General features: G+C 35.4%; 1 protein-coding gene across 4 annotated transcripts; it reads left to right on the forward strand.

Annotated features, from left to right (window-relative positions):
* The first annotated feature begins 920 nt into the window (after positions 1 to 920).
* On the forward strand, positions 921 to 25,530 carry LOC129260747 (alpha-N-acetylgalactosaminidase-like). Of its 4 annotated transcripts, none has more exons than XR_010296641.1 (9): positions 921 to 1,062; positions 4,687 to 4,844; positions 5,944 to 6,118; positions 9,626 to 9,800; positions 10,967 to 11,061; positions 12,120 to 12,281; positions 12,724 to 12,921; positions 21,387 to 21,821; positions 22,118 to 23,268. XR_010296641.1 is itself a non-coding variant. In XM_064114131.1 (9 exons), the coding sequence occupies exons 2-9, from the start codon at positions 4,693 to 4,695 to the stop codon at positions 22,950 to 22,952; spliced, it is 1,077 nt and encodes a 358-aa protein (XP_063970201.1). In that variant the 5' UTR covers positions 921 to 1,062; positions 4,687 to 4,692; the 3' UTR covers positions 22,953 to 25,530. The 4 variants fall into 4 exon arrangements, 3 of the variants coding, with proteins under 3 accessions (XP_063970201.1, XP_063970199.1, XP_063970200.1); XM_064114131.1 differs by having other exon boundaries at positions 21,387 to 21,492; positions 22,939 to 25,530; XM_064114129.1 differs by lacking the exons at positions 21,387 to 21,821; positions 22,118 to 23,268 and adding an exon at positions 17,077 to 19,292.
* Positions 25,531 to 26,226: the final 696 nt, after the last annotated feature.

The raw sequence follows: 26,226 nt of genomic DNA on the forward strand, positions 1-26,226 counted from the left end.
ACTATATTGTCATGATATCCTACCATGTGAATATAAAATTTGGTATAAAAGAAATCTCATGTCCCCTTTTTTGTCCCTTTTGTACTTAAATGTGTCCCTCTTCTTTCCCCTCCTCTCTCTTTAGTTATCATATTATATCATATTGCCATTTCTTTGTTGTTTATCCAATGTTCTTTGAATTCATAATGAGGAACCTTAATTTACAAGCATTGCTTCACTTAGGTCTCCTCGTCTTCCTTTAAAATTATTTCTTTTCTGTCTTAAGCTGTATAATGTATTTAAAAACAATGTTTTTTTGCATACTCTGTTTTATATATACCTGTATGTTTTTATCATGTACTCTGCTCATTGTTTCATACACACTTATATGTTTGTCATGTATTCAAACTCAAAGTTGGAAGACAAATAAAATGAACTTATGAACTTATGAACTTGAGCTTATACATGTAGTGTAATCACAATATAAGTATTGGCACTATCGAGTGTAATATTATTCACGACCGAATATATATTTAAAAAAAATCATAAAATACACACACAAAAAATAGTTACACGGAATGAAGCCATGAATAATCGGATCATTTCACCAAAAGCTCGAGCCTTCCACCCCCCACCCCCTCCCTCCCCCTTACAATAACCCACTGATCTGTGTATGTGTTCAGGGATAACCCCAGTCATGTGACATACTCTTGTCACATGATTTCACTAAGAAGTATGGCACACCGATCGTGTGTGAAATCATTTGACCACAATAATCTAAATGTTCATTATCATGGGTATAAATTTATAATAATCTAAAATAAAATTCACAAATGTATCACAGGAGATTTATTTCAATAATTTATTTTCATTGTTACAACATAATTACTTGTTTTTACAAAGATCAAAACTAATTGAGAAAGCTCTCAACTTTGCGCTTCATAAACAAGTGGGTGTTGCGCGCTATACTAGTACTACTTTAGTACATTGTATTGAAGGAAAGCGATCAGAATTAGCTGATGTTTTGAAGTCAAACACAGAGTAATTTGTTCTTCATTCTTAACAAGGACGTTATATAGTAGAGTATGTATGGTTATTTATTATGTATTGTGATCGTTTTGGGAATGCAAAGTGCGTGTGATATTAACAACTCGGTCGCTGGCCCCAGTCGCTGGTGAATCTGTGAGTGTGACTGTGAGCTGTGTGCATGTGATCATCTAACCCAGTCCCAGGTAACCTAACCCAGAGAGCTCCCGTCCGCGCAGCGGGCGGGAGCCCAGAAGCTCACAGTGTATTCTACCATTGCCACCGGACAAGGGTGATTTATGGTCTAAATATTTCTCCAAATGAATTGTGAAAACAAAAAGTGTACAATTACCACGATTATATGGATGAAGGTCTAGCGAGTGGCAGATTCCTGACATCTGAGCACAGTCTGGAACCTCAAAAAAACGAAAAGTTCTCTGCTTCTACCCCGTCTCGATCGGCCATTTTTGTTAAAAATCGTAACAAAACGGCCGATCGAGACTGGGTAGAAGGAGAGAACTTTTGGTTTTTTTGAGGTTCCAGACTGTGCTCAGATGTCAGGAATCTGCCACTCGCTAGACCTTCATCCATATAATCGTGGTAATTGTACACTTTTTGTTTTCACAATTCATTTGGAGAAATATTTTGACCATAAATCACCCTTGTTCGGTGGCAATGGTAGAATACACTGTGAGCTTCTGGGCTCCCGCCCGCTGCGCGGGCGGGAGCTCTCTGGGTTACAGGTAACCCAGGGAGCTCCGGCCCGCGGGACTAGGGTGATTTATGGTCTAAATATTTCTCCAAATGAATTGTGAAAACAGAGATTATGCACTTACCACGATTATTATATGGATGAAGGTCTAACGAGTGGCAGTTTCCTGACATCTGGGCACAGACTGGAACCTCAAAAAACGAAAAGTTCTCTCCTTCTACCCCCGTCTCGATCGGCCATTTTTGTTATGAATCGTAACAAAATGGCCGATCGAGACTGTGGTACTGGTAGAAGGAGAGAACTTTTCGTTTTTTTTAGGTTCCAGTTTGTGCCCAGATGTCAGGAAACTGCCACTCGTTAGACCTTCATCCATATAATCGTGGTAAGTGCATAATTTCTGTTTTCACAATTCATTTGGAGAAATATTTAGACCATAAATCACCCTTGTCCCGTGAGTATGGTCAAATACACGGTAAGCCCCTGGGCTCCCGCCCGCTGCGCGGGCGGGAGCTCCCTGGGTTAGATAATGATTAATATCACATCATAATAAACAAAGATTTTGTTTACTTTAACAGATGAATAAAATATGTTTGCAGGTAATTTATTTAAATGCGTTTCACATGGCGCATCATCAGGCATCATAATAAATGAGCGACACGAAAGACCGTTCTTGCAAAGACCCTTTCGTGCAATCGGCCCCTGGGGCTGGGCTTTGGCCCGCTTCGCGGGCCGGAGCTCCCTGGGACTTAACCCAGGGGCTTACCGTGTATTTTACCATACTCACGGGACTAGGGTGATTTATGGTCTAAATATTTCTCCAAATGAATTGTGAAAACAGAAATTATGCACTTACCACGATTATATGGATGAAGGTCTAACGAGTGGCAGTTTCCTGACATCTGGGCACAAACTGGAACCTCAAAAAAACAAAAAGTTCTCTCCTTAATAATAATTAACCCAGGGAGCTCCCGCCCGCGCAGCGGGCGGGAGCTCCCTGGGTTAATTATTATCATGATTATTATGAAATTGTATACAAATTGATTTAAAATAAATGCTAGCTAACACCGTGGCTAACACTAGTCACTAGTAACAAATTTCATTTTTTTATCCACTCATTCTATGACTATGAACAAGGTTATGATATAATCTTGTTCTCTGTTACTACTCCCTGTGTGGTGAAATAAGGTTGGCAATGTTTGGCATATTTTCTCTTTTTCTTTGGGACAAATGCTTCATTTTTGACACTGTCAGTTTGAGTTTCCATTACCGCTATTCATCATATAACTTGGCTCTTAAGTAAATTTGATTCTTTACATTATTTTTTCTTAATTAAAAATTGAAATTGAAAAATTACAATTTTTTTGCCATATTACTTTCCACCAATAGAGGGCATACACAAAAAATATGCCCAAAATTCAAGTTTTCGAGCGCTCTGGTGAATACAAAAATCCCAAGTTACTAATGAAAAATAAATTGCAACTGTATGGAAATTAGTATTTTGGGTCACAAAAGTGACAGTTTAATGATTTTTAAAGTGTGTGCTGTGTATAGAATTGGAATACCATAGTCCTACCTGTAGATTCCCCACAGGCAGGATGGTAATGAACCCTTGAGTGTTTATCATACATTTCAGAAATATCCCGCACACAGCGCATCATAAAAGATGGGCGACATGAAAGACAGTCCTTGGAAAGACCATTTCGTGCAATCGGCCCCAGGACTCGTCCGTGTAATACTAGGCAGACATGGGTAATCTCCAAAATGGGGTAGAATGGGGTCGCAATAGCACTCCAAATAAAAGGGGAAAAATAAATTATGCACTTACCTCGATTATATGGATGAGGTCTATCGTGACACAGAATCCTGACATCGAGCCACAAACTGGACCCCCAAAAAAGGAAAAGTTCTGTCTCGTAGTTCTCCTTCTTTCAAAATTGAAAACAAAATGGCCGATCGATACCGAGAACGAACGCGACGTATATAGGTCTAACTTTTCCTTTTTTTGAGGGTCCAGTTTGTGCCTCAATGTCAGGATTCTGTGTCATGATAGAACTTCATCCATATAATCGAGGTAAGTGCATAATGTAGTTGTTCCCATTTTATTTGGAGTGCTATTGTGACCCCATTTTGGAGAGTACCCATGTTTGCCTAATTATTACATGGACGAATCCTGGGCTCCGGCCGGGAAGCTGTCTGTTGCCAGTATTGTTTTTATCAATCTGTTGACTGTCATAACTGTACGCGCGTGCGATGGAATAATGTGGCGATGGCTTTTTGCACCAGTATTCCACCTACCAACACTGGTATTCAACCTAGCGATGAGAGATGGCCCTGTCTCTCAATCTGCCCTTGTCCCATCCGACTATGGACTAGACCATCTGAGATGAGACCAAACAGGGAATTAATCAAAGCTAGAGACTTACATAAATCTAGATCTAGTTGAGAAATCTAAACCATTTTGAGATTCGCTATCTATCATCACTAGGTTGAATACTAGTGCAATTCAGTGCAAAAGGTCATGTCGCATAATTCGATCCTCCGCGCATACAGTTGACAGATTGATAAAGAAAATACCGACAACAGAATACCCTTGAAATAACAAAGGTATGAAATTAAGATAAATTCCCCATTTCTAAATATTTGGGGGAATTTCTCCAAATCTATGAATTATGCCGGGTTGAATACTGGTGCCCATACGGTACTCAAATATTTGCATGCATATCAAAATTTAATATTTTTTCTTTCTTCATAATTTCAATTGCCATTGTTTCTCCTTTTATTTTTCACTTTCCTTTTTTTTTTTAAATCCTTTCATCTTTCCTCTTTCTTTCTACTTTTTCCTCTTTTCTTGTCCTTTTATTTTTTACCATTCTTCCTCTTTCTGCTTTTTATTTATGTTTTGCTTCTTCTCGATCAGTCTGACCTGTGTCTCATTTACATGCCTCCTTCATTTTTTGCCTACTCTGCAGGTAACAATGTTACGAGTGATATTGATATTTGGTGCCCTCTGTGGGTGTATCCATGCTCTTGATAATGGGTTAGCCCGAACACCACCGATGGGATGGCTTGCTTGGGAGCGGTTCAGATGCAACATTGACTGCAAAAATGATCCCAAAAATTGCATCAGGTAAAATGCTGATTGATTTCATTAGAATCCACCAGGGCACCTTTTGATAGAAGTTGTCTGCATTGACAAGATGTTGTTTTCTGAGAGTTACCATAGTAACATACAGCAAGTCAAAATAAATGATTTTATTGAATTTGTCAGAGCTGACATATATTCATGAATGATGCCTATATCTTTAAACATTGCATGCACTGATACAGATTGGGGGGGGGGGGCATGCCACCCCCAAAGTTTCACGACCAAGAAATAAAGTAGAAAAGTGAGACAAAGGAAAGTAATTCTTGATGAAAGATTAAAAACATTATATCTTGATCATTACCGGGTATGTTGAAATCTTTGATGCACGATTTTTACATATAGTAGGAAGTGTTAAAAAGTTCTTTTGCAATCCCCAGAATGGCTGCCAGGTATCTCTGTATAAATAAGCAAATCAAATATTAGATACCTGATTATTGTCATATTTAATGTGTAGCATTCAGTTTAACTTTAAACTTTATTTTATTTCCAATGGCAGAACACAATACTTTTGAAACCATGTTTAATTAATGTACAATAAAACCATGAGATAAATTATTTCTCAATTTCTCATGACTATTCTTATTCTAAAAATAAATCCTTAAATTTTTTACTTTAATCCTTTACCAATTTCTAAATGTCAATTTCCTCATCAAATATATAATTTGACTTATTTATTACTTGGTACATGTAAGTGGTAGTCATACTTTGAATGGATAAGATGTTAATAAGATGGATAAAGGGGATGTTTTTTTTTATCATATGATAAGCTGTATTTATTTATTTTGGCTCATAATGTCACTTTAATATGTGAATGATAATGGCTGGTGTTGACCACTACAGTTATGATTTTAAGATTATGTTTGATTTATAAAACAACACAGATCCACATCATTGGCCTTAATTACTCACTTGGTGTTTTCATAACAGTGCAAACATATAGTTTATGGAATTTCACCAAAATGCATAATGTTATGAATATAAGCAGGGTGGATCCAGAATTTACCATAACAATAAAAGTATCCTTCACCCCCCCCTCCCTGGAACCAAGTCTGATTGGAAGTATTATAATTTTTCTTCTTAGTGAGCAGCTTTTCATGGAAATGGCCGATCGTATGGTAGAAGATGGATACCTAGATGCTGGATATGAATATATTAATATTGATGATTGTTGGAGTTCAAAGCAACGTGATTCACAAGGTAGACTTCAAGCTGATCCTGATAGATTTCCTTCTGGTATCAAAGCACTGGCTGACTATGTGAGTAGTCCTCCCGTCAAGCCATTTATTTGTTTATTTATTCATTGAATTATTTAGATATGGATTTATTTATTTCATATTTTGTTAGTTCTTTCTTTCTTTCATTTATGATTGTTTATTCATTAATTCATGAATTCACTTATATTTATTATTTACCTATATTTCTGTTTGATTATATTGTATTGATTAATTTGTATATTGTATTTCATTATGAATTTCTTTATATATTTCTTTATTTGTCCATATATTTATTGATTCATTCAAATGCATTTATTTCTGGATTTATTCATCATAAACCAATTAAAGTAACAGAACGAGATATTCCTCATTGTTTACCATCTGGATTATAAAGGACAACTCCCCCTTTTTTAATGCCTTATAAATCCATTATCTCCTGTTGTGTACATATAGGATTTGTGAAATGGAACTTGATCTTTAAGAGGTCATGAACAATAACATTCTGTGATTCACATTGTTAAGGCTACATTTTAGATACAGTTTATTCAGAGTTTTCATTAATTTATTTTTACTTTAATTGTTTTGTTTTTTTATGGTTTCATAATATGTTTGCCCTGGTACATGACCAGTACCTACCACAATTGTAATTTGGAAGAGACTTTAATGAGGGGTCTGAAACCCCTCTTTAAGTATTTCACATTTTATTTCCAGTTTTATCACCTCTGGGCTTCTATAGAAAAGTGAATTTTAATACCTTGGTCACATTTGCTACGGCCGCCGTAGATTCTAAAATTTCTACGGCGAGTAGCAATTCTACGGTCGCCTCAGAATTTCCACGGCCACTTATTCTAGCGGTCACATATGTTACGGTCGCCGCACGGCGTATTTTTTAATCTATGGAGAAAAAAAATCTGCGGCTGACGTATGTCCTTGAAATCATGACGTACGGCCGCCCTAGGGCGACCCTGCGCTGGCCGTAGGTTTTTGACAAATACTACGGCAGACGCAAGGTGGCGCAAGGCGCCCTCACGGCGGCCACAGGGGGACTATACAGTGAGTATACTAACTTATATTGCTTGTCACACTCATCATGATAATTATTTTACATTAGACATTTCATTACAGAAAGTGTCGCACCATGCCCATGCGCGTATTCTGGTCGGGAGGGAGGGGGGGGGGGTTCGGGGCCCGGGCCCCCGGGTAGGCGAAAAGGGGGCGCCAAAAAGAGGGAGGAAAGAAAGGGAAAGAAAAGGGAGATAAAAATGGAGGGGTAAAGAAGAGAAAGAGAAAAGGGAGAAAAGAAAGAGAGAAGGAAACAAGAAGAAGAGAAAAGGAGAGAAGAGAAAAGGGGAAAGGAGGAGTAATAAAAGTGGGGGGGGGGCCAAATTGATGTTCGACCTAGGAAGGGGGGGGTCGCCAAATTAATGTTTGACACTGATCTGAATATTATACGATCAGTAATGTTCGACCTAGGAAGGGGGGGGGCGAATCGACCTTTGGGGTGATTCGCGCTTTGCGCTCGCATTGAATGATTAGTTACATGGACATCCTGTTAATGATTACCCAATGATTACCTAAATTGCGTAGAATGTCTAGTTTTGGAACGGAATATAAAAAAGATTCAGCTCGCGCTTCGCGCTCGGATCGAATAATTTTAAGTGCCCATCCTGTTCATGATTACCAATAATGCTTAGAATTTCCAAACTTTGTGTCATTTTGGAATATAGACAATTTTCAGCTCGCCCTGACAGATAGAGAGATACCCATCCTGCTCATGCTTACAAAACTTCTCAGAATATTTTATTTTCAGGTCTATACACAAGCTATCAAAAATCGCGTTCGAGTTATTTTTTTGGACTTACGAAATAAATCTCCCTTAACCATGTTAACTTGTTTGTATGAATAAAGTTAAGATGTTAATAAACGCGTTAGTCTCAAGTAAGAACTACACCCTAGGAAACAACAAAAATCAGCTTTTAACTCCCCATGATAATACTAATAATAATGATAATGATAATAACGTCATATTTTACCCAAGTCAGCCGCTGGTGAAAGGGCAATATCTGTGCTTCCTGGTCACATTTTTTCTTTAAATTACATCATATTCATGGATAGATTACTTTTTATCAAGTCATTATTAAAAAAGTGGTCTGCAGTTGCCCTTTTTCATGTGATTATGAAATAAGATAATTCAACATGCATTTAAGGCACCTGTTTGCCTGACGAGGAGGGGTCGTCATTTTTTTCTGAAAAGTACACATGCATATGGGCCAAAATTATATGTCGGGCCCCCGAGGTGCAAAATTCTAAATACGCGCCTGGTGGCTCCCGAGCAGATAACACAAAAGGAGAAGGGGAAAGGAGGGAATAAAAACACGAGGGCAGCCGCACGGCCAAGGCGCTTGACGTACGGCTGCCGTAGACCGTTCTACGCCATGCCTACGGCTAGTCTAATTTCTACGGCGAGCGTAGAAAAGAAAAAATGTTATAACTCCGAGTTAAAATTCTACGGCCACCCCTACGGTCTGTAAAAAGTAGGAATCCGCCGTACGTCGACCCTGCGGCCACCGCAGATTTTCTGCGGCCGCCGCAGAAATCTCTCGAATTCAGGTATCTACGGCCGCCGTACGGCCGCCGTAGAGCAAATGTGACCAAGGTATAAAAGATGCATTTGTAGAGTATTAAAGGACAAGTCCACCCCAACAAAAAGTTGATTTGAAATAAATGAGAAAAATCCAACAAGCAAAACACTGACAATTTCATCAAAATCGGATGTAAAATAAGAAAGTTATGACATTTTAAAATTCCGCTTAATTTCACAAAACAATTATATGCACATCCTGGTCGTTATGCAAATTGGCAGACTGATGACGTCATCCACTCACTATTTCTTTTGTATTTTATTATATGAAATACCAAATATTCTAATTTTCTCCTCCTTGTCAAGTGAAAAAAGGTTTTATTTTTCCCTGAACATGTGGAATTACCATTATTTTAACAGTTTATGGTTAAGTTAAGTCATTATTGTCAAATTTGTACAAATTGAAATATTGTATTATTCAAACAATAAAAAACAAAAGATATAGTGAGTGTTGGACATCATCAACTCTCTCATTTGCATATTGCCGAGTTGTGCATTTAACTGTTTTGTGAAAAATAAGCGAAACTTAAAAATGTCATAACTTTCTTATTTTACATCTGATTTCGATAAAATTTGCAGCGTTATGTTTGTTTGATTTTCCATTATCAATTCAACTTAACAATTTTCCGTGGTGGACTTGACCTTTAACATTTACATGTATGCTCAAAAGTTTTGTTTAAAGACAGGAAAAGGCGAAAATAAAAATGGTGAAAATGACATTTTTTCATCAAAGTCAGATCTGTAATTTCAGGCTGTATACCTGTTTACTTATTTATTTTTAGTACAAGTAAGCACTGTGGTACCTCCTTCACATATTCCTAGAAGTCATAATTTCAACTAAAATGTGTATCCTAAAATTGATTACTTCTGTGTTTTCTTGAATCTGAATCCATATCCTATTATATCAGGTTCACAAGAGAGGATTAAAGCTTGGTATCTATGGTGACTATGGTAACTTGACCTGCGGAGGTTACCCCGGAAGCTTGGGTCATCTTGAGGTCGACGCAAACACGTTTGCTGAGTGGGGAGTGGATATGTTTAAGATGGACGGATGCTATGCTGATCCTAAAACAATGAAGAAAGGTTGGTGTTTCTCTCCAGGGACCTGTATCATAACAATCCATTGTAAAATCAATCATAAATGTAAATCTATGGCAAGCCACTTACAACAAGTTAAAACCAGTTATAATTATCACTTTTAAAACACTACAACATTGAAAGAAACCATCCAAAGAACATCATAATTTTGCCCTATAAGTTTAAAAATCAGAGCTTAAAATTCATATTATCAGATTGTTATGTTTCCCTCATATCACATTTCTAACAAAGCATCCATGTTGAGTTGTCATTAATGTTACAGTCACACCCTGACTCCAAACCGACCAACGGTCTGTCATTGGTAATAACATGATAGCTTTGACTCTGGTTCACTGTTGTGATTAAACCCACTCACTACCGGTACTGAACACTAATATTCCAGAATGTAACAATATGGGCATTGTGACATTCTTGCTTCAATGCTCCCAACTTGATTATATGATGCATTGGGCATTTTTGCACTGTTGCAAGGATAATGATTTTGGTGTTTTCTTTTTATCATTAAAACACTATCGAAAGAGGTATTCTTGCATATGATATTATAACTACTAAATTAGGCTTTACTCCTTAAGATGCCCCTTTCCTCATTGGTTTGTTATATATATATATATATATATATACATAAAATGATTACTTAAGACAGATGTAATGTAAAATAAGAACAAAATGAATGTGAATATCTTAGACAAAAGGAACAGTCAACATTGTTTATCACATAGCCCCCAATAAATTAGAGATATCTTTAAATCATTTTATTTTTTCAAAAACTTTTTCTTTATGAAAGTTTTCATGAATATATTGCCAAATTGTTTTGCTTCTAATTAGGCTAGGATTTGTTTGTATATCACCTTTATTCGAGTAGAAAACAAATGGGGGTACAATAAAAATAAGTCCAGGGCCTCGTTGCATAAAAGTTACCATTTATAGCAACTTGTCTGAAATCCTTGATTTTGATTGGTTGGTGATCAGCATTACCATGGTACATGTACATGTAGTTACCTTTGGATTGCAAAGTTACCATACTATTATGCAATGGGGCGCAGGTTACTTTTTAAGGACAACGTGCAGGACTATTGTTATAAATAATGAATTACAAATGAACATTATAATGAGAAAATGTGAATAAAGATTGAATCTATTATCTCTGACAGGTTACCCTGAGATGACCAAATACCTGAACCAGACTGGTAGACCGATCCTTTTCTCATGTAGCTGGCCAGATTATGAACGTGCAAGTGGCATAGAGGTATTATAACATTTTCCAAAAATGTTTACCAATTTCATCTTGTAGCCACCTGCTAATGCTCTAAACAGACACTCTTAGACCAGACACTGATTGGATATTGGAAAGTGATTAAGTTGTGTTCACTGTGTGTTTAGATTCTGAGAATTTATTGTAATGAGTTCATCATCATTAACATCATCATCATCATATCAGCCATGTTCAGCCCACTGCAAGGCGAAGGCCTCCTCAAGTTGGTGCCAAAGGTGCTTGTCTTGTGCTGATGCAATTTATGCCAGTGAACTTTGTGAGCTTGTCACTCCATCTCAATTTTTGTCTACCCCGATTTTGTGATCCTAGCCATGGTCTCCTTTCTGTGAAGGGGTTGGCTGATGCATCTACCCCTTTAAGAATTTCTTTAAAATGTAATAAACAAGTCATTGTATTGTCTATTTAAACATATTTTCAAAACAAATGTACTGAATTCTTTTCATTTTGATTTTGTATGTATATGCCAGATCTATGATTGAATTAGATCATTTGTAAAAAAAAATACAAATTCTGTTAATTTGCAAATTTGTAAAATAAAAAAACAGTGTACTTTATCAAAAACTCTGCCACTCCTCATTTTTTGCGTTCAACATTTAAGGGATAGAGCTTCATCAATCTGGCGCTGCACAGTGGCTGCCCACAATCAAATTGGGCAAAAAGAATTTTTATAGTATTTCTATTTCAGATTTGCACATGGAACAATGAAATAAATATAAAGTATGGCTGGATTACATCACTGAACATAGAGTAATATCTTTATATTCTGATTAAATTCCTCAGAGCGTAGATAATATGGCACCGCTGTTGGTGAGTTTCATTTCTTGTGAGGTCAGAGAATTTCCATCAGATACCCATTTACTTCACTTGAGTTGAGTGTGGCATATATACTTTAATGTCCTGCCAAAATAAATTAGTGACAGGGATTTGAACTCTGTTCCTTTTGGTTCAAAGTCCAGAGACTTATCCACTTTATCACAACACCTCTTGAAATAAGTCAACCCTGTGTATTATTTGTTTTATATTTGTTACAGGTTGACTACAAGCTTGTAGCAGAGAATTGTAACATTTGGCGAAACTACGATGACATTCAAGATTCATGGCAAAGTGTTCTTGGGATCGTTGATTACTATGCTAAGGAACAGGATACACTAGCCTCGGTACAAGGACCTGGAAGCTTTAATGATCCAGATATGGTAGGATACCTTTGTTTCATTTCTTTCTTTCTTTCTTCATTATTCTTTATTTCTTGCCTCTTTATGTTTTCTTTTTTATCTTTTTTTCCCCTTCTTCCTTTGTTTCAAAAAGATAATTTTTTAGCACAATATTTTTTAATGCAAAATACTTTATTCATGGATGAAAATTTATTGACCCATAAGAAATATTAAAACACTTGGTAGAAATGGTAGAACAAGAAAATACAATAAGTCAAGGTAAAGTTAAGGTCACCATCTTAAATAAATATCTTTAATGTCTGTAGAATTGTAGCAGACTGTATTATTCTTCTAAGAGTATGAATATGATTTATATTATATGCTTTTGCTTATTGTATTGATGCAATAAAATCTATCATTAATAATATAATTCTTGATAACTTCTTTATAAATCACTTGACATCATCTTGAACCAAACTTTCAGATAATTGTAGGGGATTTTGGATTGAGCTATGAGCAAGCGAAGGCTCAGATTGCAATGTGGACCATCTTTGCTGCTCCTATGTTGATGTCAAATGATCTTAGAACCATCAGACCAGAATTCAGAGAGCTTCTTCTGAATAAGGAAGTTATTAACATCAATCAGGATTCATCAGGACACTTTGGAAAGCGGGTCTTACAGGTAAGACCAATTCATTTACATTCTTAGTATTATATGCTATTCTACAGAGGCTTTAAAGTGCCATGTGCTTTGAGGAGATTGCAAGATATTTTATCATGCCACGTCGACATAATAACCTCATTATATATCACAGCGCAAGGTTAGTTATCTTGTCAAGTTGATTTACAAAGAGTGATATGTTGACTTAGCAAAATAATGAATCTTGCCACAATGACATAAAACATTTCATAAGTCATCTTGGATAAATAGAGTATCTCAAAATTTCCACATCGCACAATAAAAAATCTCATCAGGTAGATGGCACTTTAAAACACCTGTAGCCATTGTCTTTGCTTCTGCAATGATTGCTCAGGGTTTAATTTCATATATTTTATCTTTCTACTCACCATTCATAGAGGTTTTAGTATTATCTTTATTTGATGTAGAGTTAGACACCTTACCAAAAGTCAATCCATCTTCCACACAGGAGTCTTGCAAGCTCCTTTTCATTGCTAAAACGCACATTCAATACACTGTAGACAAAAACAATGGTGAATGCATGCAAATAATAGTGTAAATAGTATGATAGAAACCTTGCTGTGAATACAATTTTTTTCAGTGAATCAACTGGTGCAGTTATCTGTTTATATCGATATACTATCTTTATTCTCTTATTTTTATTCAGTATCTTTATTGCCAGTGAAGGGAATAAGTACCGGTTATATGTTTTTCCCTTGACTGGTGTGAGTGGTCAAAAGTTCTGGCCAGTGCTTACCACAGCAGCGACAGCATGTGAAGGCTTTGGATGGGCTTGAATATATACAAATCCTGTCAGGCATGTCTTTCCCAGTTTAGAAATATAGAAGTGGGATCAGAATTTGGTAACTTGCGAGAAAAAAATTACTTTGAAGCAATCATTGCAGTAGTGAATTGTTAAAAAAATTGAAAATACAACCAAAGAATAGCTTTTATTTCTAATATTGCAAATTGACAATTATGAATTAAAAAGTCAGAAAAGCTTTTATATGGTGCATGTGCTAAATTCAACAGAATGCCCAAATATTGATCTGATTCATCATCATAACACTGAAAAAAATGTAATACTTTCAAGCTTTCATGCATAATGTGTAAAGATTTTGGACATCACATGCTAAATTCAGTATATTGCCTGAATGCCTGATTATCAAATTAATTCATCTTCATGTCATAAAAAGGTAATATGAATATGTTTTTGATAAGGGACATCCATATTGCAATGTCCCAATTCCCCTCAGATATGGCATTCACCTTTGTCATCATCCCCATCATACTTTATATCATGCTTATTTTATATTGCCTCGCACACTTATTCTTCATTTCACTGGCCTCAATTATATTCATTTTATCTACAAAGAACCATGCACAGTCTATGTTCTATTTAATACTCAGTTCATTCTACATTATATTATAGCATTAAAGACCATTGATCACATTTTCCATCTTTTATGTTTTTTCCGTACTTCATGATTCTTCAAATGCAAATTAATCATTAGCAGAGCATTGATTGATTTAGTTACTGATATTGATTTATTTAAATTAATAAACAAGGTATCTTACTTTGTGCCTGTGCCTGCTGTACATGTATTTAAATGATTACCAAGAGGAAAATAATTGATGTACACTGTATTTCTTACTGCTCGAATGTTGGGCAATTTTATGAAATTATCAACCCTCTTGTTACTCTGGAAACTCCAACTGCTATAATTCTCAGTTCTTACCTCACTTCGCAAATTGTCCAAGTCATAATAATTTAAGAGCATTGCAAATTTTCATATAAATTTTTCATTAGAACACAGATCTAAATAAAACACGTCAGAAAGGTCCCACATGTAGAGAGTCAGACGTACACAAATATAGAATTACCCAGATGCCTATCTTTGTACGCAGAGTTTCATTTTATTTTCTTCTTTACTTGCATACATGTATGTTAGAATGGTCATATTGATGTTATGAAACATTATCTTAAATTCAGTGATGTAGGAATATAATTCTATTATCCAGTTGAATGTTAACATAGCAAGTATGGATAAAATGGTTGAGTGGTTTATTGATTCATTTTTGTACATAATACTGAATGCACGATAAAAAGGAAACTTGTGTTCTTGAGGGAAATATTACATTTCTCTCAATATATACACAACAAAAAAAGTAAGTCCCCCTAAATTAAATTGCTGTAACTTTTGAACGAAATAATTCTGAAATATGATATTTCGTAGGTTGTTTTTTTACACTCATTAAGCAACTCTTGGGGGAAAATGAGATTGATCGGTTGAGTCATGCATGAGTAAATAAAGATTGAATTAAAAATGACAATTTTTGAAAGTCACAAGAATCGTTTTTCAGATTGTGTAAATACAAAGTTGGGCAAATGTTGTTTTTAGGTGAATTTTATGGTGTTATAATGCTGTTTTACTATCCATCATTTAGCCACCTCACACAAAATTTTGATATCGTATGTTTATGGTTTATGGTTGAGTGAGCACAATGTTTTGTGACGTATCATAGAGGTTTATGGCAGTATCCCCCTCCAACTTGTTAAAACATGTTAAAATTTGAAAATGTTGGTGGCTCCCCCAATTAATCGGCCCCTCCCCATTTTAAAATTCTGCATCCACCACTTTTTGTCCATAAATTCAACTGATCCTAAGAAATTGTTAGGAAAATAATACATTTATGCAGTATAAAGAGTATTCATTCCCAAGTTTTTTAATGTGCTCGCTCAACCATGAAAATGTAAAAAGCTCGGAAAGTGTGTGGTGATAAAACTGATGGATGATAAAAACAACAGCAATTAAGTCACATTTGAAACCGAATTTGCCCCCATTATTTACTCTATTACCCCTCAAAATGAGTCTGTGACATTAAAAATGCCCCTTTTCCCACTTTGATGCATGCTCACTCATCCATAAATAAACATCGATTTCAATTTTGCAAAGAATTCTGCCCGTAGGTTGATAAACTGCCAAATGACATTGCTAAAGACAGCCTTGAAAAAAAAGTTCCAACATAACGAATAAGGGGTCACCTATTCTTAAACATATGCACCCATAGTGTACACAATGTCTATGAGAGAGGAAGTCAAAATTTTAACAAAAACAAAATGAGGGTTTGTTTCATGGACGATTTTTGTTACTTTTGCCAACAATTTTTTCATGAAACTTCGCACATGGCTTCAGATTAATACTATCCAAAAGGCGCGCACACACCAAAATAATCATTCGATACGGCAAAGAGTAGGGCCAAGGCCTTAAACTTTCTTCTCATTTGCATAATTTTCTAATATTGTGTGCTCACTGAAGCATTAGACATCGAGATTTTTACAAAAATCAAATCAAATGAACTATGCAAGGAGGTTTGTGACAGGTATCCATAGTTAGCAATTGCATTTTTTCCAATAATGTAAAGAAGAGCTAATCACATTCTACATGTTCATTCAAGCGTGAATTTTTAATTAAACGCATTTGAATCATTGAAGCATGTTAATTGGTCATGAACATAACGAAAAAAGTTGAGAAAAGATCATTTCAGTTACCAAAATGAAACAATACTTGCCTATGATATTTGAAATTCATATTTTTTGCTTTCATTAAATGTTCATCGATCCGTGAAACGATGAAAATTGTTGAAGATACTCTTCCCAAAAATAATTGTCATCATATTGGATCATTTGTATCGATAGAAATGTGTAAAAATCAAATTATAGCAAATTTTAACTCGTGTTTATTCAACAGTGAATATATACGTCCATAACATTTACTCAGAGGGTAGCTTATAAAATTACCTACACGCTCATGTAAAAATATATTAAAAACTCGCTTTGGTTCGGAAATTATGGATGTTTGTTTAAGGGGGACTTACTTTTTTTGTTGTGTATAGTTCACATCAACTGAAAATGCAACTTATTAGCATTAGAATGATACCTTAATGAGATTGCTAGGTATCATTAAACACAATTATGATGTAAAATTCTTTCAAAAATTCAAGTGGTTCACATTTCTGTAGACAACCTGGCCCATATTCTGAACTCAGTTCAACTGAAATCATGGTCTTTTTTCTGGAAACATCCTGGGGGGGGGGCAGTTAATGTCAAATGAAAGATATTTATTGCAATGTCCAACCAAAACCATCCTCATCTAGGACCCGAAGATCGATGTTGAGATTTGGACGAGACAGCTTCAGAACGATGAGTATCTAATAGCCATCTTGAACCGATACATCAAACTGCCTCTCAATGTGAACTCAACCCTAGCTGAACTTGGAATACCTCACATGGACGATGGGTATACGGTCGCTGGTATAAGGGCTTTAGGGTGCAATATCATGCAGCATTTACAAATGAAAGATAGACTTCAACAGAAAGTAAATCCAAGTGGAGTGGCTGTTATGAGGGCTATTCCATTCCCAAGCCAAAGTAGATCAAAAGATATGAAAAATAGCAGAGGTAATAGTTATCATTAGACCATGCATCCTGTACTTGAACACATTCCATATGTTTTTGAGTTATGTGATAGTATATTTGAAATAATAAATGTTTGATTTAAAACCATCCAATGGTATTATAAACAAAATAATCTATTCAGGTATCAGTGTTCATTTTAGAGTTTCCTGTCTAAAATGCAATTCATTTCCAGGATATTTACAGCAATATGACTGAGATTAATGATTCTATAGCCAATTCTTTTCCATCGCATTTGTCTATGTTTAATTTATTGACTAACATGTTATGAGGGAGATGGTAATTGCTGCCCTCATTGTTCAAAACAATAAAATACATGTTTGTTATTACTCTATAGTATTAGACATAAGAAAATATTGAAGAGCATTTTGCAGTAGAAAAAATGAGTTATAACAGAGGATGCAGAATATTTTTGTATTCATAGCATAAACTTAACTTTTGTTTTGTCTGAACTACATCACCATGCCTGATAATGTAAATATGTAAACAATACAGTAAATAATTTTATGTCTTGATTTTACTTGACACATAAATTGATTTTATTTTCTATTTTATTTGTTCATTGTGTTTTTGGGTAATTCTATTTCATTAATCCCTTTATTGTCATGTAATTTTTTTTAATTTTTTTTATTTGAATGACTCCCTTTTAAGCCAGCCTAGTAGCTGAATAGGGATTTTACCCGCAATAAATAAATAAATCAATCAATCACATGAATTGATGTCAAATATATTTGTGCCTTATAGTGATTCTATTGTGTGCAATGTGATTATCAGGGCCCCGTCTTACAAAGAGTTACGAGTGATCCAATTAATCGTAACTCTATGGGAAATCCATCAGTGTCATAATTTTTTCTACAGGAAATTTGCCCAATGTCTTTTGTAAACAAAGAGAAACACAGTGAATTTTCAAGAAAACAATGAATGCATGAATATACATCATAGTTAAAAATAATTTGAACAAACATGCATTATAGATATTGACGTTGCTGGCCATCCATAGTAGCGATTGACTGGATCAATCGTAACTCTTTGTAAGACGGGCCCTAGAAGTCAATGTCAATGTCAATGTCTACTCACATGTAGATAGATAAAGTAAGAATGTACGATGTTATTTTTTTCTTCTTTACCATGAGGCGTTATCATTATAACCTACATGTATGCCTTGAAGTAAGATGTGTGACTTCATTAGTTTATTAGAGTATGTTTGTATTGTATTGCAAATTATTATTATATTACCTATTTCTTGTGATTTTATTAGGAGTAGAAGTGATTGTAGTGGTACATGAAGTAACAGGACTCTTACCAGTCCTATTGGAATGCTCTTTGTTGTTTCAAACAGGAGGTAATACTACTAGCTTTTAATAAGAAATTATCTCAAATAAATTGTCTATGAGAATTCCTTGTACCTGGAATACAATTAACTGATGTGTTAATCAACATCTCGGGCAGTTGTTTTAGGAAGCTACATTATAGTGGATCATGATGAGGTAAAATTTGTGAAATTAAATTGTATTCACGTTTTGGCTTTAAAACAATCATTTGAAAATCATTCAAAAATTGTAATGAATGTAATTTTGCAATTATGTTCGGTGGGCATGTATTCTTTGATCCCAACCCCCCAAAAGGAGTCGCTTTATATTCATCATTGTAACCATACATCAGCAATGTATCATATCAATGACAAAAAAAAAGATACTCACCTGCCGGATCATATGGGAAATTATATTATTTATTCATAGCATCGCCATACCAAACTACATTTTATCATTCGAGCAATTGTCAACGATTTGTTTTGTCACTATGTGTGCCATGTTGTCCTTTCATTTCACTTTGTTTTTAATGTGAGTATCTGATACATTTGATAAAAAATAAATACCTTAAGATTTTAATCTGATAATTGGGCATATGATAGTAGATTTTGTTTGTAATCAGAGAGATAAGCTTTATCTTTTGATGATGGTGAAGGTGATGAGTATGATCATAATCATGATGATTGTGGTGGTGGGGTGGTGGCGATGATCTGGTCGGCATTTGTTATGATGATGATGATAGTGCTGGTAGTTATGATGATGGTGATAGTAATTATGATGATGAAGTTGATGATGATTGTGATGATGGTGATGGTGATGATGATTATGATGATGGTGATCATGATCATGACGATGATGATGACTGTGGTGGTGGGGTGGTGGCGATGATCTTGTTGGCATCTGTTATGATGATGATAGTGCTGGTAGTTATGATGATGGTGATAGTGATTATGATGATGAAGTTGATGATGGTGATGATGATGATGATGATGATGGTATTTATGATGATGATTGTGATGATGATCACAGCGATGGTGAAGATCATGCTAATAATGTTCGTATTGCTGGTGTTGGAATGATGATAATGATAGTGATGAGCAAAGAATGGTTCAAACATATATTTGCGGGAAAACATTCAAACACAAATATATTTTTATTAGCCTTACCTTACTGTTGATCATGCAAATTTAACCTACATACTTTGTTATCTTTAAATAAAATAAAACAAGAAAAATCTTGAATTAATAATTAAACATTGACATCTGACTAGATACTTATTTTGCTTTGTATTTCTCTCCCTTCTCTCCTCACTGTCTGTTTTTCCTTTTTTGTAATTATGGTCCGTACCATCACGGTAATATCAGGAAGGCAAAATAGAAATATGGACCCGAAACCTGAGTTTCGTGGGTGAATATGCGACGGTCATTCTTAATCGAGATACAAGTATTCCAACGAACTTTACGAGCCGTGTTAAAAACTTTGGTTACACCCCCGGTATCTATGACATCGAAAATTTGATGACAGGAGATGATTACGGTGATTTCAATACAGATATGGATTTCTCTATCATAGTCAATCCGTCCGGGGCTGTACTACTAAACGCCATTCCCAGCGATTCCCGTAAAGCAAAGAAATCTTCAAATGATGATTGATCTTGTGAGTTATCGGATTAGATTGCTACAACCTTACTCCTGGAATAACTAATTTAACATCGATCAAAGCCATCAAGAAACGGACTCAGTCATCAGAATCGGCAAGAAAGTTGAAAAACCATTTAGATCTTCAAGTAACATGGAAACAACTGTATGGACCAACTGATCTGAATCAGTGACCATGATGATTCATATTTGGGGGCCTTAAATGTATCGACTTCATGCAGATATCCCTTGCATCACAAGACAACTTCATTTCTTTACCATGTGTAACACTTCATCAATGCCTTTCCATACCCCCATACCTTGTTTTCATATAATCGTAAGCAGTAGCTGCAGTACAGTCAAATTAATAAAAAAAAGAAAGACAAACAAGGCGAAGACTGGGCAAAGAGCATGATCGCGTCAAAATAGCTTAATAGTAGCATAAAATGGTTGCGAAAAGCCCTTATACATTGCTATCACTTTTAATCCAACGTACCATCATGACCATTGGGCCCGCGAACAAGTCTATGTAAAAAAAATGATCCCTTTCCGTTAAAGATCAAGACTTTTCCACTTCTATACTTCTCCAGTTTCAGTTGGAAATGTTTGAATACTACTATACAGGGATTTATAGGCCTATATTGTCATGCCAACCTTAAGTAAAATTTGATTACGGTTATTTTCATGTATGATTTCGGTTTTTCTCAACTGCATCAATGTTGCTTTTTGGCTTGAGCGTTCTCTGCTCATATGACATTCTTTTGGAAAGCTTGTAGTTCTTGTTATTTTTTTGTCTCTCTCCATATCATTCATCAAGATCATATCCCAGGATCATATCATGCCGTAATACAGCATTTCCTATCGATCATTAGACTTATTTAGACCTTTCGATATTCCACCGTGCTGTTGACGGGGCTGCTGGTCCAATTTCTGCTCTCGTCATATTTGAGATAATCTTTCCAGATGAATTTTCCTCGTTTCTTACACTTATCTTTCCTTTTCTTTCTGCTTTTCACTCCATGTTCGTCCGGACTATCCTGACAGGACGGTAACATAGAAGCGTGGACTCGGAACGTTACCCTTGGTTCTTATGCAACCGCCATCTTGAATCGAGGCACCAATGGCGCACCAATGAATGTTACTATCACGGGTACAAAACTGGGCTTCCACAAGTGGATCTATATGGTTGTTGATGTGTTTGAAGGAAAGAACGTTGGCCAGTTCGACAGTGATGAAGAGTTTTCTGTTTTGGTTAATCCTTCAAGTGCTTTACTGCTATATTCTTATCCATGTTCATAGACTCTCACTACTACAGACCACAAACATGGGAAATTGTTTCTAGAATGCATTCATTGGAAAAAATTTTCCCCAATGGTTCATTATTTTGATTGCAAAATTACATTTTCATATCTTCAAGGAAGGTCCGTTGATAGCATCCTGTGTAGATTAAACTGAGGCTTCTGAGTCTTCACACCAAGGGTGTCCTGATCTTGCTAATCGTATCCTTAAACTATGACTTTAGGAATGTTCCACTTCAATGGGTTGCATTGGATTTACCTTGGAAGTAGGCATAAAGTTATACAAAACTTATTTGCCCCTCTGTATATCCAAACGTGGGTACCCTAAAACTTATTTGGCATTTATACTCCTGAAAATGTTATTGTCAACAACAGTAAACCGTGCTTGAATAATACGCATTTTTGCACAGACTAGGCCTACTGGAAAAGACCAACCGTGTTTTATTATTTTCAGAAGAGTGTGAATCTGAGTTGCAGAATTTTTTAAAGTTACATGTATCACAGTTTGTTTCACCAAAAATCCTTTCACTTTCCGTTAAACCATGTCCTCGCATATCACTTACAAGTTCATGTCCTTTTCAGTTCTGTCATTGCCAATATGTATTCATCATTCTTCATTTCATTAGTAAAACATTTATACAGGACTACCATATCAAACCTGTTATGGACCATGGCCCTGACCATGGCACCATAGGCAGCCCTGCCAGGTATTTTGGAAGATGTGTGAAAATGGGAAAATGTAACCAAAATGACCTTCATTTTGTAGTGATTACCTTTTTTTTTTTGGCTTTTCAAATCGCTCGGGGCCATTTTGACCTCCAAATTTGTAGCGAACCCCCCCCTTTTTTTTTTAAATTTACATCAGTACCCACTAAAAAAAGAAAAAAGACATTCCTAAAGCCCTGTTATGAACCCCATGCACCCCCAGAGCGCTAGTTTCGACAAACAAGTCTGCTGTCACATCTAATGATGTTGCTAGAGAATAGGCGTAAATCCATTCCTTGAAATTATTTTTTTAAAAGAGAGAAAATTCTTTTAAATTACCTATAAAGGACAATTTATTCCTTTAAATGATTTTAAAGAGGGCTAATTCAAATGATTTCTAAAAGGAATATTTATTCTTTGAAATGCTAGTGCATGACGATAATATGTTCTACATGGTATGCTGCCTTTGATGAAGAATGCGTCATGCGTTTTACACGAACGATGATGTTTATTAGCGGGTCCCTTCACATCCCACCGCTGCCACTTATATTATTCAACCCAGCTACCCGTCATCATTATCGGTCTTCTTTTAGATCAATGGAGTTGATATATGGAGAAAGAATCTGACGAATTGGGACGAGTACAGTGTTGTGTTCCTCAACCCAAGTCCAGTTAACAAGACAGTCTCCCTTCAACTGGATCACATTGGGTTTACCTACGTGCTTGGGTACATGCTTCGAGATGTATTTAACCATCATGACATCGGCCATCGGGAGATCTTAGCCCCATATGACTACCAAGTACCAGCTAAAGGAGTTCTCCTCACCTATGCATATCCAAGTGAATGATGGAACTGATGGTGATTGCAGGAAGATAAAGTCTTGTTTGATTTTTCATTTTAATAAAAAATAAGGTTTACAACTGAAGACATTTCGTGCGTTTGAATTAAGTAGTGGTTCCTATGAGAATATCTTGATTTAAAAGTGATCAAGTACTAAGAATCAATATACGGATAGACACTCGTATCCGTATGTTTGACCATGAAAATATCCACTTTTCATCCCCTTCTTGTAATACCATAAGGAAATCAAAATCAGGACACCGCCGCGTTTCTTGTTCTGATGTGTGTTAAAAAATGTGAATATCTTCATTATTGAGTTATTTTCCTAAAACCATGCTTAATATAATGCTTCAAAAGATCATACTGCTTGCATAAATATTACCTTCTATTTTCATTTTCAGAAAGCTTATCAGGATTCTGAATAAGCATAATGACAAATCAGCTTTTAAGTTAGTCAAAAGTAAGAGCATGAAAACTATAGTCTACTATGAATGTTAAATATTGGAGTCCGTTTCATAAAACTTGTTACAATAACAAATTTACAATAACAGTTATAAGCCACTGAAATCCTTCGATCTGATTGGCTGACACTAAATTTGTTATAGAAATCTTGCATTTGTTATAACAACAAGTCTTTATGAAACGGAGCCCTGCTCTTATAACGTGCTTTATCATACCATCATATTCTAAACATGCTTTAAGTTGTTTGCAAATTTGAATAGGCCGAACTATTTTTATGAAACAAGTAGCCATATATCGTTCCCCAGAGACATCACTGATAAAAATTTTGTTTCAATAGAATATTGAATCCTTTTCATATTTCATACCACTTTCCTTATTCGAAGTCGTAACAAATGCTTATACTCAATAATTTAGTAATAACTTAAGTATAATAAAATAGATGTTATAATTAGCTTGGTAATTTTGGGTCAAAGGCATAATTAGAATGTTACTTTTGCAATATTATTATGCATGTTGTACAGGTGACACCAAGTATTCAGGCATTTGTCCGTCAAACGGACGGTCCATGTTGGCCAACGGTTTTTCTCAACCGCGGTTCTGGAGGGAATCCGACGAATATAACCGTTTCTTTCTCGGATCTAGGCCTTCCTACCCACAATGTTCAAGGCTTCGATGTACTTGATCTTTTCACAGGGGCATATTCCGGATACCTACCTCCCGATGCTTCGTACAGTTACAGTGTGCCCCCCTCTGGGGTTGTAATGGTCAAGATAGGAACCGCAGAATAATTAAGAGCCAAATCGAAATCCTGAACGAGTTATGGTGTTTTTGAGATTTTCAGTCCTACTGTATTATCGGTTATTTTGCAAACAAAATATTTTGGAAACATGTTTGACCATATGATATTCATAAGGTTTGGATTATATATGTCATTCAATCATATTTCATTTGCGTTTTCACATACATGTATGATTAGTTAAATGATATAATCATTTGCATATCACATACTTAGTTCAAAGGTTCATCTCTGTTCTACACGAAATAAAATGTAATATAGAAAGATGTTTAGTAACGGTCATACAATTTCTTAATGATATTGGTACTGTTGTAATAATAACTACCGTGAATGGAATTGAAATATATTAATTTCTTCTGAATAATAGTACTTTGTTAATCCTTTGACCATGCTCATTTCTTGATTTCTTTAAAAAGTTTTGTATCAGCCTCAGTCTGACTATACAATCAGACTAACATGTTACTGCTAGTAGATTAAAAATAGATAGAAAATAGATGAAAATTACATTCATCCATTTGAAATTCCTTGTCACCCCTGCTTTCTATATAGTCCTTGATGATGGAGGAATATTGTTATTTTAATGATATCATTATTGGGCAATGTTGACATATTCATATGAATTTTTAAGAAAATATTGGACTCCTAAAATGTATGTGATTGTTGTATTTTACTTTCTTTTTTCTAATACTATTTCGAGAATCAATAATATAATTATGTCATGTTAAACTTAATTAGTGTTTTTTTATTTAAAAGTATGAGAAATGACTATTAAATCATTAATCAATATGAATACGAATACAACCCATGGCGGAACTAAAAACGTGATGTTAAAACAAGTCTCCATGCAATATCATAAATAGCATGTGTAATTTATTCAAATTCTTGTCCATTTTCTGTTTTGGTCAGTTTAATGATGACTGCATTGAAGGTTATGTTGATGATGGTGGTGAGAATTGTATATAATCAGGATGCCGATGGTGAATATCATGACCACTGAAATTTTAGTTGATAGTAAATTATGAATTCCACTTTAATGTTTTGTACTTTTATACTATCGTCATTCATACATTAAAATGTTTTCATGAATATCTTTATGAGTTTGACATCCTTTGCTGTTCTGTTTGTCATTTATATCATTGGCAGTACATCATTTTTGTTGAACTCGTTTTTCCTCCTCCTGTATCTTCGTCTGTCTGTCTCCCCCTCACACACACACACACACACACACACGAACACACACAGACCCTACACACCCTTTTACCCTACATTCATCCACATTTTTACAGGTTCTCCCAAAAATTTGTCCTCATGACACCCACCTACACACACACACCCTCTTTCACGCACCCCCTCAACCAAACACAAAATCTGTTTATTGCAATTTTTTTCTTATTATATCGTCCCTTTGCCATCACTGACTGCTACCCTCCGACAGGGTCCCACCAACGAAACTGAATGGAGCGTTGTGGCCCAGTGGATTAGTCTTCTGACTTTAAAGACTTTAAAACACAGGGTAATGGGTTCGAATCCCAGCCATGGCGTAATTTCCTTCAGCAAGAAAATTATCCACATTGTGCTGCGCTCAACCCAGGCTAGGTGAATGGGTACCCGGCAGGATTAATTCCTTGAATGCATGAGCGCTGAAAGGCAGCTCGAGCTAAAGCCGGGTTAATAATAATAATAACAACGCGCCTCGGAATAGAATATTTCTAGATAGATGGCGCTATATAAGTGCCTATTATTATTATTATTATTATTATTATTATTATTATTATTATTATT

Source organism: Lytechinus pictus, unplaced genomic scaffold (genome assembly GCF_037042905.1).
Source record: "Lytechinus pictus isolate F3 Inbred unplaced genomic scaffold, Lp3.0 scaffold_19, whole genome shotgun sequence".
In the NCBI taxonomy this organism is placed as follows: Eukaryota; Metazoa; Echinodermata; class Echinoidea; order Temnopleuroida; family Toxopneustidae; genus Lytechinus; species Lytechinus pictus.

Bases quoted from the DNA above. Each gene is read 5' to 3' on its own strand.
- LOC129260747 (XM_064114129.1), top strand. From the start codon at position 4,693: ATGTTACGAGTGATATTGATATTTGGTGCCCTCTGTGGGTGTATCCAT. The intron at 6,119-9,625 runs GTGAGTAGTCCT...CTATTATATCAG, and splicing joins TCAAAGCACTGGCTGACTAT to GTTCACAAGAGAGGATTAAA. The intron at 12,922-17,076 runs GTAAGACCAATT...ATCCTCATCTAG, and splicing joins TTGGAAAGCGGGTCTTACAG to GACCCGAAGATCGATGTTGA.